The 15601-nt window shown below is 32.2% G+C and overlaps 1 protein-coding gene across 1 annotated transcript in view; it reads left to right on the top strand.

The window, feature by feature from the left end:
* The window catches only part of LOC106467570 (probable E3 ubiquitin-protein ligase HECTD4), a gene marked incomplete at both ends in the record, with an annotated part of 162948 nt that overhangs the window by 113344 nt on the left and 34003 nt on the right, over nt 1-15601 (top strand). The window contains 7 exons of the mRNA XM_022395768.1: nt 3309-3566; nt 4420-4736; nt 5473-5633; nt 6571-6721; nt 8045-8320; nt 11092-11225; nt 13352-14747. Coding sequence (XP_022251476.1) covers nt 3309-3566; nt 4420-4736; nt 5473-5633; nt 6571-6721; nt 8045-8320; nt 11092-11225; nt 13352-14747 — 2693 coding nt within the window. The remainder of the gene's footprint in view (nt 1-3308; nt 3567-4419; nt 4737-5472; nt 5634-6570; nt 6722-8044; nt 8321-11091; nt 11226-13351; nt 14748-15601) is intronic.

The raw sequence follows: 15601 nt of genomic DNA, 5'->3' as shown, positions 1-15601 counted from the left end.
TTTTCTTTTGAAAAAAGAAGAGTTAGAAGGGATCTGAGTGAGGTGTTTAAGATTGTAAAGGGAATTGATAGTGTTGATGTATCATCTTTTTTTTTTATTTAACAATGAGAATAGTAGGACTAGGGGACACAAATATAAATTTTGGCAAGGTAAGAGTCATCTTCAGCTAAGACAGTTTTATTTTTCTAACAGGATGGTTGGCCTTTGGAATGGTAATGTTAACTGAAAGACTGCCAAATTTTGTGAAGATATACACTCTATATTGAAAGTTAGAATTTTTAAATCTGTAAAGACTCTATAAGACTACAAAAAGGTCATGTGGTCAGTCAAGTTGACCGATCCCGTGTGGAACGAGTTAAGTGTATTTCTTTGCAAGTATTAGTGAAGTATTTAGCCACTCTGTGGATTTAATTTTTAATGCAGTTATTAGTGAAACATTTAGCCACTCTGATCATTTTATGTTGTTTGCAGGCAATAGTGAATTGTTTAGCCACTCAGGTTATTTAATGTTGTTTGCAGGTATCAGTGAAACATTTAGCCACTCAGCTTATTTCACATTGTTTGCAGGTTTTATGAAATGTACAGCCTTTCAGATTATATCATGTTGTTTGTTTCCCTTTTCCCTTGTTTGTACAAGGTCTTCCACTGAAGAACTGAATAAAGTTATTGATGTATAAATTACAAATGTGTGAGCCTCTGATACATCAAAGTAATGCTTTACCCTTCTCAGTTAAAAGAAGAAACATTCAATATTAACTGAAAACATTTTAATATATTCAAAATGAAGAGAGATGATCTTTTTTACTCCCAAAACACACTTGTTTTTATTTCTCGGTGTTTTGTTTATATATTCTTATCATGAACTATCCTAATAAAGGTGGAAGAAAACTGTTTATGGTTAAGAACCAGTTTTACTTGTTTGTGAATCCCAGGATTTGTATATTTGCATCCTGTTGCCACAAAAATGAGCTTTACACTTTAAGACCTTTAATACAAAACAAGATAATTAAAAATTGTTAATTTAAAAAGGGGAATAGGGATCATCAAAAAAGTACAGAAACAAGTTGAATCAAAATGCAAAGGTTATATTTTTAAGCCTATAACTAGGGACTCTAAAAAAAGTAAACAAACTAGGTTAGAAATAATGTATACATTGTTTTCTCAAGCTACAAATCCCAGTTTTGACTCTGTGTCTACGATACTTATCAATTTTAACAAGCAAGTACAAAGGAAGCTGCTCACAACAAAATCACATATATATTTATAGCCACATAAATCAATTTTTAAAAAAAAATAATCAACTCTTTAAATAGGTCATGGACATTCACAGTGTTTCATACACTGAATTGTCTAAGTTTTTGTGCAAAATACCCAGTAAATTTTGATGTAGGATTCTGAAACAAAAGTATGATTAATAACACTAAAACATGCACTCACAGTTTCAGTGATATGTGAAAATCAATAGAATAAATAACCACACCATAGTAGAGAAATCTACTATGATAATTGTCTACTGTTAGAAAACTCTGAAATATTCACAGAAAACTGTGTAGAGACAAAGTAACACAGTGAACTTGAGAAATGATGAATCCTCAATGTGGCAGTTTCCAATTAATGCACTATAAGTTGCACAACTTATTTTCCAATTAATGTGCATTAGTAAAACACCAGATTTTATTAATGGTGAAAATTGAAGGACTTGAGAAATTCTTCAGTGCAAAAATATGAAGGCGCTTGAATCAGTTTTAAAACTACCTATGACCTACTCAATACTATATTCATTACTATTGTCTAGGTTTCAGTAAAATATTCCTAGCCATTTTTTCTGTAGCAGCTTGCAAAACTATACTCAGTAATAATAAGGCTGGAGACACTGTTATCAATATAAACCTTGTTTACTGTCATAAAATGAAGGGTTTTCAACTAGTATAAAACTGAGCTTTTCTGACTAGTATAATAATGGTTAAGTGGCTTCTACATTTCTGAATGCTTGAATGGCTTTGAAGAGCTTATGTTAGTAGTGAAGATGAACTTAGAAAATTTTAGAGGATGGATATCTCAACTTTCAAAAATCAACTTAAAAATGGCCCTACAACTTTTGCAGGAGTTTTTTTAGTAGCTATGTATAGATTTTGGCACACTATACCTAGTCGTTTTTGCTGTATGCTTTGGTGCTTGAATAGCTTCAAAGAGAAACTTGGCTTGTAGCAAATATAAAACTGATAAAATCTTTCCTTTTTGTTCAAGAATCAACATAAAAATATTCCTATGACCTGCACATGAGATTTTTTAGCAGGTTTCTGAAACAAAAATAATATGAAGAACAGATGGATGAATTAACAATCAGAAGATCAACTTTTTGCACTATTATCAATATTTTAGAAGCCTTAGCCAAGGAGATAGAAGTTTTTGAGTGTTGTTTCAAGAACAAGTCTGCTTTTTAAGATGGTTTTTGCCAATATGTTCTATTAGAATTTTTGTGAAATTCCTGGATGATCCCTATTATGAACCACTATCATGGTTCATGATTAGTGGTGGGTATTGTTGACCATTTGTCTTTTCTGTAGTGAGTCTATCAGTTGAAAATTGGGAAAGGCTATGTGCAGGTAGCTCTTTTATAGCATTTCAAAAAAATGTTAAAATATGAACAAAGAAATTTATATGTAGAGTTTCTTTTACCCTTTCCCTCCAGTGGCACAGCAGTATGTCTGCGGATGTACAATGCTATAAACCGGGTTTCGATACCCGTGGTGGGCAGAGCACAAATAGCCCAATTTATAGCTTTGTGCTCAACTTCAAACAAACAAACAATCTTTTACCTTTAATACGTGCTCCTTTGATATATAAATGTACCTGATGAAAATATGGCTTCAAGGCTCCAGGTGGACAGAGCACAAATAGCCAGTTTGTATTTGATCTTAACAACAAAACTAACCCACCAAAGTGTATTTGAAGAATTAAAGGAATTACTCATCAACTAACTAGAACTGACTCTTAACCAGAACCAGTCTTATGTTCCATTGTAATGTAATTCAGATTTTGTTTTCATGAAAATATATAACCAAAATGTTAACAAGTTAGATTTTATTGGAGTAAAGCAGGTCATCCTTATCTCTTTCAGATATGTTCTCTTACCAAAAATGTATATGTAAAATAATATTTTAGTGCATTTAATTAACTGTCACTGGAATTCTTATTTGCATTGTGAAATGTTACTGGGATTCCTATCATAGGATGTAATGTTATCTGGGATTTGTATTGCAGAGGAAAATGTTACTTGTATTTTTAACAAACAAAACTTCTTTCAGAGTACAGTAGTGAAGCATCTGTGGATGATAAGCTGCCTCTTAGCTACACTATTGTTGTAACCACTGGTCCAGAGTCTGTCCTTACGGGTGATATCTCAGAGCTTGAAGAAGTTGATGACAGCCAACAAGGAGAGGACATGAATGGCTTACTTGTAAAAGCATGGGAAAGTAAAGTGTTCCCTGTGATACGACGGAGGTTCCGAAATGAAGCAGAGAGGAAAGATGGCTTGGAGCAGATTCGTGGAGCTTTGCAGTTAGGTAAATTGTATTCTACTTCATTATTTATGTATTTTCTGCATTTATAAATTATGAAAACAATGCTTTTTAACATCACAATTTTTTGTTTTGCAATCTGAATTTTCATGCATGTGCTATTTTGTCTTAATTGATGTTGTGTATGAAGTTCTTTCTTCCTTTTTATGAGATATAATTAGCCTTTCTCATAAAGATGTAGGAAATTTACAGCTGTTCAATAATTGGAATGGGCTTGCACTATTAGAAGTTATATCAACCTCCACATTTTCCAAGACTTGAAAATGACTATATATCTAGTTCTACTCTTTCTTGTCAGATTGTAAATGCAATACAACTTTTTTCTTTTTTTAAACAAAGTATAGAATTATTTCTGAACTCTCAGGTTTGACATTTTTTCACTTTACTGTTTGAATTATGTTTTTTTTTCAATATTTATCGAGCTTTCTGAATGAAGGTTCTCTAATATCATTGCATACGAAAGCTTTAACTCTTAATTTTTTCAGCTTGGAGCATTGTTTTAGTTTCTCTGTCAAAGCTATTGTTTGAAACTTATCTTTCCAAATTAATATTCAAACTTATGGTTTTTTTTCAATCACACATTGTAATTTTTGTATTAAAAGTTTATATTTATTGAAATTGTTTTTGGATTTAACTTTTTAACATACAGCATTAGTGTATTAAAGCCTGTGACATGATTTGAACACAAAAAACATAGTGTAGGTTTATATTCTTTACTATGTATTAAACAAAACAGCAATAAAATTAAAATTTGTGTTATGTTCATCTGGTAATTAAAAAATTATAATCCAGAAAAGCATATTAAAATAACATTTTGAATGTACTTTCAACTATCCAGGGATGACTGACATAGCCCGACAGACTGTGGAATTCTTGTATGAAGAGAATGGAGGAATGCCAAGAGACTTGCATCTTCCTACAGTTGAAGACATCAGAGAAGACCTGACTAAGTTTACCATTGACAGAATACGGAAAGGTGCTGTTGTTGTTGTAAAAAATCCTATTGCCCAAGCTTCTTCTCCCTCCCTCTGTACTCCAGAAGGAGTGGGAATATCATCTGGAGGGAGTATTGGTGGAACATCCATTCCAAAGTTTGCTCTGTCACAAATGCTGAAGACATTTGGTTTGATTGGTCAGGTTTTAGAAGTTGACACGGTTTGTACACAAATGTTTTTTTATGTGCATTTCTCCTAATTAAAGTTTAAAAGAGTTTGTTTTTGTGTAAATCCTGCAAGTAAATATGGATGGGAAGATAGCTATTATAAGAAGAAAAAAAAAAGAGAATAGGAGTGAGGGGCTAGAATTGAGTTAACAATAACACATTTGTTAACAGTACTTTATCATTTAATGTTTTCCCTTCCAAGTAAAAGAATTATTTGTAATTATTTAGTAAAAGAATTATTTGACATTTTACATTATAATAGATTTGCTTCAAATTTTTCTCTGCATGAATATCCTTTTTAGTCATGTAAAGTAAGCTGAGTACTAGAAAAAATCTTAGAAATGTCTTCTTGATGGTTAAAATAAAATTTCAAGAAACTGTGATTTTGGTACTTCAAAACTTGGAGTTTCTCCTAGAGGCAAAAATACTGTGTGACATAATTTTCTATTTTCATCTTTTGTATATGTGAATGCTTTTTGAAGAAATAAAACATCATATCTTTTAAAGTGTGAAGTTAGTTTTAATAATTAACATTTAATTGTTTTTTTTTATGGTCCTGTTAAACTTTATTCAGTGTTGAACCTTATTATTGATTTAGCTGTGCAGAGAAATGCTATTAGAATTCAAAACCCAGATCTCAGTTGACAGAAGTATAGGTTTTCTTGTTAGCCATTGTATTTCTTATCAGTGTTTTGATAATTGGCCATTAAAGATATTTCATAATTGCAGCAAAATGAGCTAGTGCAAGTGGAAACATACCTTAGGAATGAAGGGGTACTTGTAAGATATTGGTATCCACTGGAAATGCTGGAAAGACCACCTCAAGGGGTAAGACAAAGTGCAGTCACCGGATCACAGGTAGTGGACACTCCTACCATACACCACCATAGGTATGGTCAGACATTGTCTATTTTATTTGTAATGTGTACATTTAATTTTGGGGGGGAAAAAGACTAAGAAACAAGTGAGAGTCTTTGAATGTTACATAAATCTGAAACTAACTATTTATGTCTATTATGTTTTGTCACCTGAAGGCTGTATTATAAATGAATAATCAATTATTCTTAATGAAGATGAAGGTGGTTAATAAAACATTTTAGTTACAAGGTTTGAACATATTGGAATAATTTATTCCATCTTCAGAGAAATCTGAAAATTGTGTTACAAAGATGATTATTTACTAAAATTATAATATAATAACATAATCATTAGTTTACTTAATTATTAAGAAGAGCGGTAAATGGACAGATAAAACAATATATATATATATATATATATATATTACACAACAGCTGAACCTATAAAAGGAATGGAGATAATGAGGAGAAAGTTGAGGACTGTGTGTACATAAGCTTGATCTATCCTTTGTGTTTCATCCACTTCTTTTGGCTAACGAATCAGCCAAAAACAAAAATAGATCAGATCCTTGCTGACTGTAATTTCATGTAAAAAGTTTTAGGGGAATTAAGTTAATGGGTAGCAATATTTTTTACTTGTAAATTGAACCCCCGCAGTACAACACAGTATGTGGCATTGTGAGGAAAAGGCATTTCAAAAGTTAAAAGCATTTTCATTAGTTGAATATATTAACAGACATAAAATTTTATTAGACTGTTGTGCAGAAGTAATTTATTGCAGATTTTATAGCCAGTTCATTTTCAAAGAGTATGAAGGAATAAAAAAAAGGTAAAGAAAATTTACCTTGCATAAAATGTATTGTTTGGCCATGTTTTGACAATCATTCTTTTTCCAATTTTCTCTACCTTTTTATTTTCTAATAATTACAAATTTCTTATATCATTTTTTGTACAAGCTTGTGTTTTTTAGGGAACTTGTAAGGATTGAGTCTTTGCTGACTAGGATGTACTGTAGAGCAGCTCTTATGGAACTAATTCATCACTGTAATCCAGAACATAAAAGCAGTGAGTCGCCTCCTCTGTGGAGCACTAGCATGGCAGCAAGTGCTGCTGTTTTACAGGTATATACCTATGGCAGAACTTATTCAACACTGTATTTCTTAATACTTTGATTAGTTGATGCTGTAGAGTTCAGATTAAAAAAATTGGCAGTAAACAATGTCTGGTTTGTGAGTTTGAGACTTTGATTAAATTTTTGAATGATGAAAAATATATGGTAACTGTTTTGTAATATTTCTTTAGGTACAACTACTAATTAATAATATGAAGGTTATCAGGACACACGGTAGTGTGTTGTGCGGCCAAAACAACCTGCAGAACACACTGTGTGTTATTAACAGGAGTGATAGTTTAGCAATTTCCAACTTTCTTTAGCTCAGAATTTGGTAATCCAAACAATTACATATCTTCAATGGATGTACTCTACCAGACCCTTACTTCACATACTAAGTTTCAAGGCAATCCATTAAGAAATATACAAGATATAAAATCTCCAATTTTTCCTTTATTTCTTTGCACCGAAAGTACGGAAACTTTATTTGATAGAAAAAACATACTTGTATGGATTTTTTACATATTTAGTACTCTAATAGATCTTTACAACCTTACAATTAAGTGTCAAATTTAGTCTAAATATAGGCCACATGTGCAAAGTTATTCAACAAAAATAATTTAAATTTGACTAAAATTTTTGTGTATGCCTACACAAAAAGTCACTTAAGCTGTTGGTCTAACAGTTTTACTGCAGCTTCACCTAAGAGTAAAGGTGAACTGTTTTCAGTTTTTTGTCATTCAGAATAAAGATGGCTGATTTAGAGCAGCAAAACTATAGGGTGAAAGGATGTGCAGATACATAAGTATTGGTTAGGCCAAGCAAACTAGATTAGCAGTTTCTAGCTCAACTTTTCCAAATAATCATATGGGTGAATGTTTATTATTGATTATTCATTGCCAACTTTTAAGCATAAATTTGCTAAATTGTAAGAACTTCTTCTAATTAAAGAGAATTTAGGATCATGTGATATTAGCTTCAGCAATTAGTGTAAATAATGATGCATGATACGGCTGTACCAAGTATTTTGTTTTTCCCACCATCATGCCCCAAGTTGAACAAAAAATGTGGCCTGGCTAACTAATGAATGAATATTTGCTGTAAAATTCTGATCAATGCTATAAGTGTAGCTACCAGTTTGGCTGTCAATTTTAATTTCATTCGTTTAAGTCGCACATTCAGTCCTTTTTTGGCCACACCCTTTTTTTCACACCTAAGGTGTTTTTGGTTAGATTTACTGTACAAACTGGACACTTACATTACAGATGAATAAGCTTATTAAAATGGAGTCTATTCCATAAGCTTGATTTTTGATTATTTGTAATTTCCACAGGAATTAGATGTTGAAAACCTTCAACTTCTATCCAATGAGCTTTTAGCGCACAACAATCCACGAGGCACTGTACTGGAAAGTTCTTTAGTCACATGCCAGTCTCTAAAACAGTGTTTATCCCTTCACTCTTGCTCTCCTTCTGACCTATTTTATGTTCAGAACAAGGCTTCAAGGAGTCGACTTCAAAGTGAGTTGAAGTCTGCAATTTCAAGAGCTGGAAAACAAGGAGAGGATTACCTCTTGGAGTTGACCAATCAGATTTGCTTATGCTTACAGGTGGGAATAAAAAACTTTACTGTATTCTTCATATTTAGTTAAGGAAAATTACTGTAGGCAATCTGTTTAGTAAAATAAAATCTGTAGTTCACTTATTTGGTTATTTGAAATTCCTAATTTCAATGTGTTTAGTTATAGAAAGTTATTGTATTCTATGCATACATGTCATACAAAGTTACTTTATGTGTTTAGTTGCTCAAAATTACTGTAGACAGTATGTTTGTTACATAAATTCAGTGTTTATTTAATAAACATTGCTACAGCTCATGTGTTTAATATGATAAAATACTTGTATTTCATGTTATATCTATGTGCAAATTAGTTTGTTCTAAATCACTGTTAGTCTGTATGTGTAATAATTCAAAATTATTGTATTCCATGTCTTTATTTATGCAAAATTATAAGAAAAGTATGGTCATAGGTTGGTCATGTGATAGAGATCTGGATTTCAGAGCTGGCAAGACAGGTTCAATTCTCTGCAGCAATACCACAAAATATTCCCAGCATTTTAAGCTGTGAGTACATTATAAGAGTGACAGTCAGTCCTTTAGTGTGGGTGGTAGGGTGCTGACTGGTGACATATAGCCTTAGTAGTTTTTCCTTAAATACAAATGCAAAAAAGACAAGAAAATTATAGCTACTTTGAGATATTAGCATATGATCATTATTTGCTCCTTTTAGTTAACTCTTTCACTGTGACTGCGATGTATGTTTTCCAGTGCTCCCACCCCCTTACACTGCAACAGGAGATAAATGTTTCCCATTGTCATTCAAAATTGTCGCGTATGATGTATGGGAGTAAAATGCATAGGAAAGTATTTATTTGCATCCCACCTAATGTTGATATATGGTTTCCCTCGGTGTTTTCCACTCAGCACTTCAGTAACAAATAAGATGCCTAAGCAGAATGTAAGACAACTGCATGCCCAATGTGCCTTCATCACTAGAGCAGCAAATAGTAGCCCTAATTAGTATGTAAATATGCTTGATGAATTTGACTCAGATAGCTTGGAAGATAGTGAAAGTGAGTCAAGTGGTGTTCAAATGCATGATGATGAAGAGGCAATAAGACAAGAAGATGCTAGCTCTCAATCTAGTAATGACAGTTAAGATGATGAACCTGGACCCAGCAGAGGAAGGCATAAACAGTGACAACAATGGGAACCATTTATCCTGGTCACAGTGTGAAGGGGTGGGAGCACTGGGAAATATACGTCCCAGCCGTAGTGAATGGGTTAATGCCTTTGAGCTACCACTTTGCCCAAGTAAATGTAATTAACCAGTGGTATGCAACATTTTAAATTACTTTTTTTTTTCAAACTATACTATGTTTTAGCAAGTTTTATCTCATAATATAAGTAGAATATAAAAGTTTTGTATTATAGGAATTTTGAAACACTTCTAGTGAAAAATTTTTTGAGCAAAAACAGCACTCACAACCCATAAAGAGAAAAGATCTAATAGATTTTAATGAAATAGCACCAACTGAACCTTGTAACTTAAATATAAATGTAGTTATACCAATTTTAGCCAATTACTGTTTCTCAACCTTAATTTGTCTCGGTGTGATATAATTCCCTATATCTCAGCTTTGAAATTCATAGGCTAGTGATCTAAGCATGTAATTAAAACTTTTTTTTTGTTATTTCAACTATTTAAGCCATTATGACTTCCAGTTTAGTGGAAACTCATAAAGAGATTGGAATAAAGTGATACAAGCTTACCTTGATGTTATGTATCTAGAAAAAAGATGTTTGTAAACAACTTTCATCACAGTTATAGTCCTGAATTTGTTTTAAAGCTTGTGAGAAGCTTGCTTTGTATGTTATACTTCAGTTGAATTATGATGTTCAAGTATGTTAGTAAAATAAAGTTTTTTGTGGAACAAGATTAGGTTGTGAATTGTTAGGTTAAATTGGATAAAACATTTTTCATCTGACCGTACTAAGTTATATTTTTCTGACTGTGATACTTTTTATTATGTTGTGCTGTCATTAGGCTTTATTGGCCTAGGTAACTACTTGAATGAGAAAATAATATAAAAAAAAAGAAATGTAAAAAAAATCACATATATAAATATAAAACAGTTCTAAATGTTATTAAATATATGAAATGAAACTTTCTTATTTCCAGTTGAAAAAGTTGCTTGCTTATAATTTTTGTACGATAAAGAAGCTATTTTTATTGTAGGTCAGTTGTTGTAAACATAGTGAAACTGCAGTAGCATTTTTTCAAATCAAAACAAAGACAAAGTTTTGAGCTTTAGAATAAAAACTTATTTGGAAAGCATTATAAAACTGTAAGAAGGTAAGAACCAGCAATTGTAATCTACACCAAACATATGCATTTTTAATTGTTTTTTGAAAAAAACAACAACATTTAACAAATAAAATCTTGAATTTCCAAGCTTTTCCATACAAATATCCCTTATAAACATATTTTATTTTACAGAAGCTACATAATATATAGAAATTTCATCTCTAGTTTCAAACAATTCCATCTGGTGTTTTGTTTTATTGCATGCGGTACAACAAACCCCAAGATAGATGAGTTGAATCAGCACACCTGAGTGTTTCAGAGTTATACTCGTGTACATTTTGTTTTGAATTTTATGTTTAACAGTGTTTTTTGTTTTTGTATATATGGAAAAGCCACTGTTACTTAGTGTGAGTCAGTATTAACTGTTTTAGACTTGGTAGTCTATCTTCATGAGAGGAAAATTTTAATCATCGTTTTTGAAAACAATTTTTTTTCTATCTCCGTTAAATTAGCTGGCACCAGAAAGTTTTCTATATGAGGAAATGGTCATCAGTGATGCTAGACAAACAACAGACATTTTTATCCCCAATGCTGCTTTTCTTGTTGTCTCTTGCCGAAATGATCCTTGTGCTTCTTCAAAAAAAGAGTAAGTATTTCTACATCAATATAAATCTTTGAAAATTTGTCTTATTGTTACTAGCTAATATTGTAAAGAGCTATGATCCTTGTGCTTCTTCAAAAAAAGAGCAAGCATTTCTACATTAATATAAATCTTTGAAAATTTGTCTTCATTGTTATTAGTTAATGTTGTAAAGAGCTATAATGTCTTGAGTAATTAGAGTAACTTAATAACCTAAACCTGAACTAGACAGCTCAAAAAGACAAGAATTCATCATTACTTGTAAACTTAACCATAAAATTACCTAATTTTTTTTACTACCATTGGGGTCCACATGTAATAACTGTTCCCTGGATGGAAGTTATGTAAATTCATGATTAATGAAAGGTTATCTTAAGACCTGAAAAGTTGCTTCCCTTATATGTAATTGTAAAAAATGCAAAAACATCCATACAAACTGCAAAGCACAAATGTGAAATCGCAAATTTGCATGTATCTCTGCATGGATTCAACAAACCCTCATGCCAAATTTGGTGAAGATTCATCAAAGGGAGCAAGAAGTGGTAAAAAATGCAAAAACGTTCATAAAAAGCTGCAAAATGCAAAACTGAAAATATATATGTATCTCCCCATGGACCCCTAAATACATTTCAAATGTTTGTTTTCAGTAAAACTTTATATTTTATCTGTTATTTTCTCAACCCTAGCTCTATACTAGGTTGGTCAATTTTACTGACCTCGTAACCACCAAAAAGAAATCGAAATAGATTTTAATTACCTCTCTTTTCTTTCAAGAATGACTTCAAATGGAGCATGAAACTACATTCGTTTATCCTAAGTAGTTTTAAACTCGTAACAGTATACATCTATTTATGATTAAATTTTATTGTTTTATTGCCCTTTGAACTGTGTCTAACTACTATTCGCACCGTTATAAGTTGTAAATCATTTGGGAAACGTGCAGCTCACGTTACGCTATCGAATTACATTACCCAAGAACTACTCTAAGCTGCTCGCGTGCATGCCTCATGAAATATTTTTATTGTTTATTTTACCTAATCTGACCTTAACTAACTTAGAGATCTCTATTTTTACATTTTAGTTACTTTTATACAAGTAAATAAAGAGTAAACATAAAAACAAGAAATAAAATACTTACTCAAGTATTCTTTTTTTTTTGCTGTCAATTATCAATGAAACTTAACCCTACTTTTTTATACTAGTGGTAGTAGTCCAATAAATAATTTTTATTTAATTAAATAATACATTAAATAATATAGACTAATAACATGCAAAAAGCAGACAATTTTTCTGGCTTTTTAACTATGCAACAAGAGCTGTTACAAATGCATCCAAGCTAGCTGTTGTACTTCCTGTGGGAACCAAAATTGTATTACAAGTGAAATTGACTATTCTGTGTTCAGAACACAATGTAATAGAATACATCATCTGATACATGAAAATCTTGACTTTCTATTAGTTATAGATAACATATAATTAAATGTAAGAGAGAACTATTAACAAATCCTGAAAGAGAGGATGTGACATGTGGGTGTCGCAGAAATGGTCTGATTTTCTATTTGATAGCTCTTTAACCAAACAGAATTGAAGGCTATAAAAATTATGGTTTGTTTGAGCAATGATGATTTTATAGTTTAGTAATTTATGTTTAATTTCATAGTTTCTGGGTGGGGTGGGGGTGGTGGTAGATAAAATGGAGATGAGAAGATACCTAGAGAAAATGTGTTGTGTGTCACACTAGGGGAAATTCAGGATTTTTTTTAGATATTGCCTTATAAAATTAAGAACTTAAACTTATATACTATTAGAATATGGATTATTATCTAACATTTTATACTATACTAATTGGTATAACTTAAACAAAAATAGTTTGATAAAATTTTGAATGCAAGACACTAAAACCTTATGTCATGTGCAGTAATGGATACCCAGGGCAATAGGGTTAAAAGGGTTAATATAAATTACATAGTCAAAAAAACAAAAACAAAAATTAACCTTTATTTTCAAATACAGTATGAATTATGCTTCTGCTACACATAACAGCAAATTTTTATTTTCAAGTGTAATCTATACTTTACTGCCCAAAAAAACAGAATTTTCTGAATCTTGTTTTTTTCTTAACATAATTTCAGGTCATCAACGTATAAAGCCCCATGGGCTCATGTCTATTCCTATAGTGGACCATCTATTAAAAAGAATGGACAACTTGTAAAATGGGAAGTTGTAAGTTATCCACTGGATGCTGGCACTGGCTCTCCTGGCTTACAATCTGGTCCATCTACAGTGTCTGATGTATACCCAACAGTTTTGATAGCTGGAAACAAGCTTCACCTAAAGACAGGTATCTCTCCTCCTCCAGGCATGTCTTTATTAGTGCATGGTGTCCCTCCAGAGCTACCATTAGCACTCCAATACATAGAAGTATTATTGACAGAGAAGAGGACAGAATTATCTCTCAAGCAAGAACAGAAATCTCTCATTACACCAACCATCTTGTTGAATGTAGTTGAACTCCTGGGAGGGTATCTTTGGAAATCCAACATTCCAGCACTAATTAAAGAAAGAGTATTCCATGTCTTGGCAGAGCTTTTGAGGACCTTGCAGGAATCTAAAACTCAATCAGATGACCTTTCACCTTTCTTTCCAACCTTGGGCTCCCAACTAAGCCCATCTCTCATGCTTTTAATCCAACTCCAGGCTGAACTGAAGAAACTGTATGAAGAAGAAACCAAGAACTGGACATCAAACAGTGCTACTAGTGTAACAGGTATGGCACTTGGGGCAGGAGATAGTGGCAGGTTTTCTTCTTATTTTCAAGCCTTGTTGGAGGTTTCTCTGGCTGTGGCTGAAGTCACAAGTCCCATTTCTTCTGGTTTTGCTTTTGGTGGAGGTTTATCAACTTTTGCTACAACATCTCAAACAGACCTCACTTCTGCTACTGGAACCATAGTGCCTGAAGTACCTATCAGTCCTCTGGTATCAAGTCGAAGAAAGAAGCTTAAAGCAAAAAGAGACAGAGAAAGAACTTCTCCTAGTAAAGGATCAGTTGCTTCCAAAAACAGTGATCCAGAAACTGGAGGACCAGCTTCAAGTACACAGAATGACCAAGGAGGATCTGTGGACAACATGAAGCCAGAGGATATGTTATGGTTCCATCGAGCTCTCACTGTCTCTCAGATTTTGAGACATCTCACTTACAGAGATCCCCATGGGACTTCGGTTACAAATGATGCTATTGTTGATGCTAGTCAGAATCTTCAAACTCCTACATCCCACACTAGGCTTATAGTCATCACAGGTATACCCTCTTATCTTAGCCAAAGTCAGGTTAAGAAAGCCATCAGGAAAGCTCTGAAAACCTGTGGAGGTGCTAAAAGAAATGAGATTTTTGTTCCACCTGTTGAAAAAGATTCGCAGACAAAACCTTCTGGTTCCCGACCTTCTGTCAATAAATCTAAAAATGGGTCATCTGCACAAACCAGTGGCAATAGTGGATATGCTGTGGTGGAGATACTCTCTCAATCCAAAGTATGTTCATTTTGTACCTTAAACATTTAGTGTTGTAATAGTAAACTCATACAGTTAATATTATAATAGCAGACTCATACAGTTAGTATTATAATAGCAGACTCATACAGTTAATAATATAATAGTAGATTCATACAGTTGACATTATGGTAGTATGTCGCACACAGTCAATATTATAATAGTAGACTCATATAGTCAGTATTACAATAGTAGACTCGTATAGTTAGTGTTATAATAGTAGATTCATACAGTTGCTATTATAAAAGTAGATATTGCAATAGCAGACTCATTCAGTTAGAATTACAATAGTTGGCTCTTACAGTGTATATTATAATAGTAGACTCATACATAACATATAACATAATATTTTGGGACAACACAGGACCTATTGGTCCATATTGGCTGTTCCATCCTCAAAACTAAATTAAAATGATTAAAAAAAATAAAAAAATTTTAAACCCAGCCCTTTTCATTCATATACTTATCAAGCTTTTCCTTAAACTCACTTAAATTTACTGCCTCTACAATATCTGAAGGCAACCACTATTCAAAACAAATACTCAATATATACATGGACAAATCTTTATTTTAGTTTATTAAAAATAATTCACTAAAAAAAATTGATTTTTTGTATGTGAAATACTTCCATGTGCGTGTAATCCCTAAAACCTCTTAAATAAGGTAAAACTTTAAACTTCATCTGTTATTTTCTCTACCCTATCTCAAATGGGGATTGGTCAATTTGACCAACCTCATAACCACTTAAGAAAAATAAATAAATGAATCTACATTACCTATTTTTTCTTTATAGAATGACTTCAAAATGTAACAATATACATCTATTTATAATTAAA

Source organism: Limulus polyphemus, unplaced genomic scaffold (genome assembly GCF_000517525.1).
Source record: "Limulus polyphemus unplaced genomic scaffold, Limulus_polyphemus-2.1.2 Scaffold2666, whole genome shotgun sequence".
Classification (NCBI taxonomy): Eukaryota; Metazoa; Arthropoda; class Merostomata; order Xiphosura; family Limulidae; genus Limulus; species Limulus polyphemus.
This window is presented reverse-complemented; position numbering and strand designations above follow the sequence as displayed.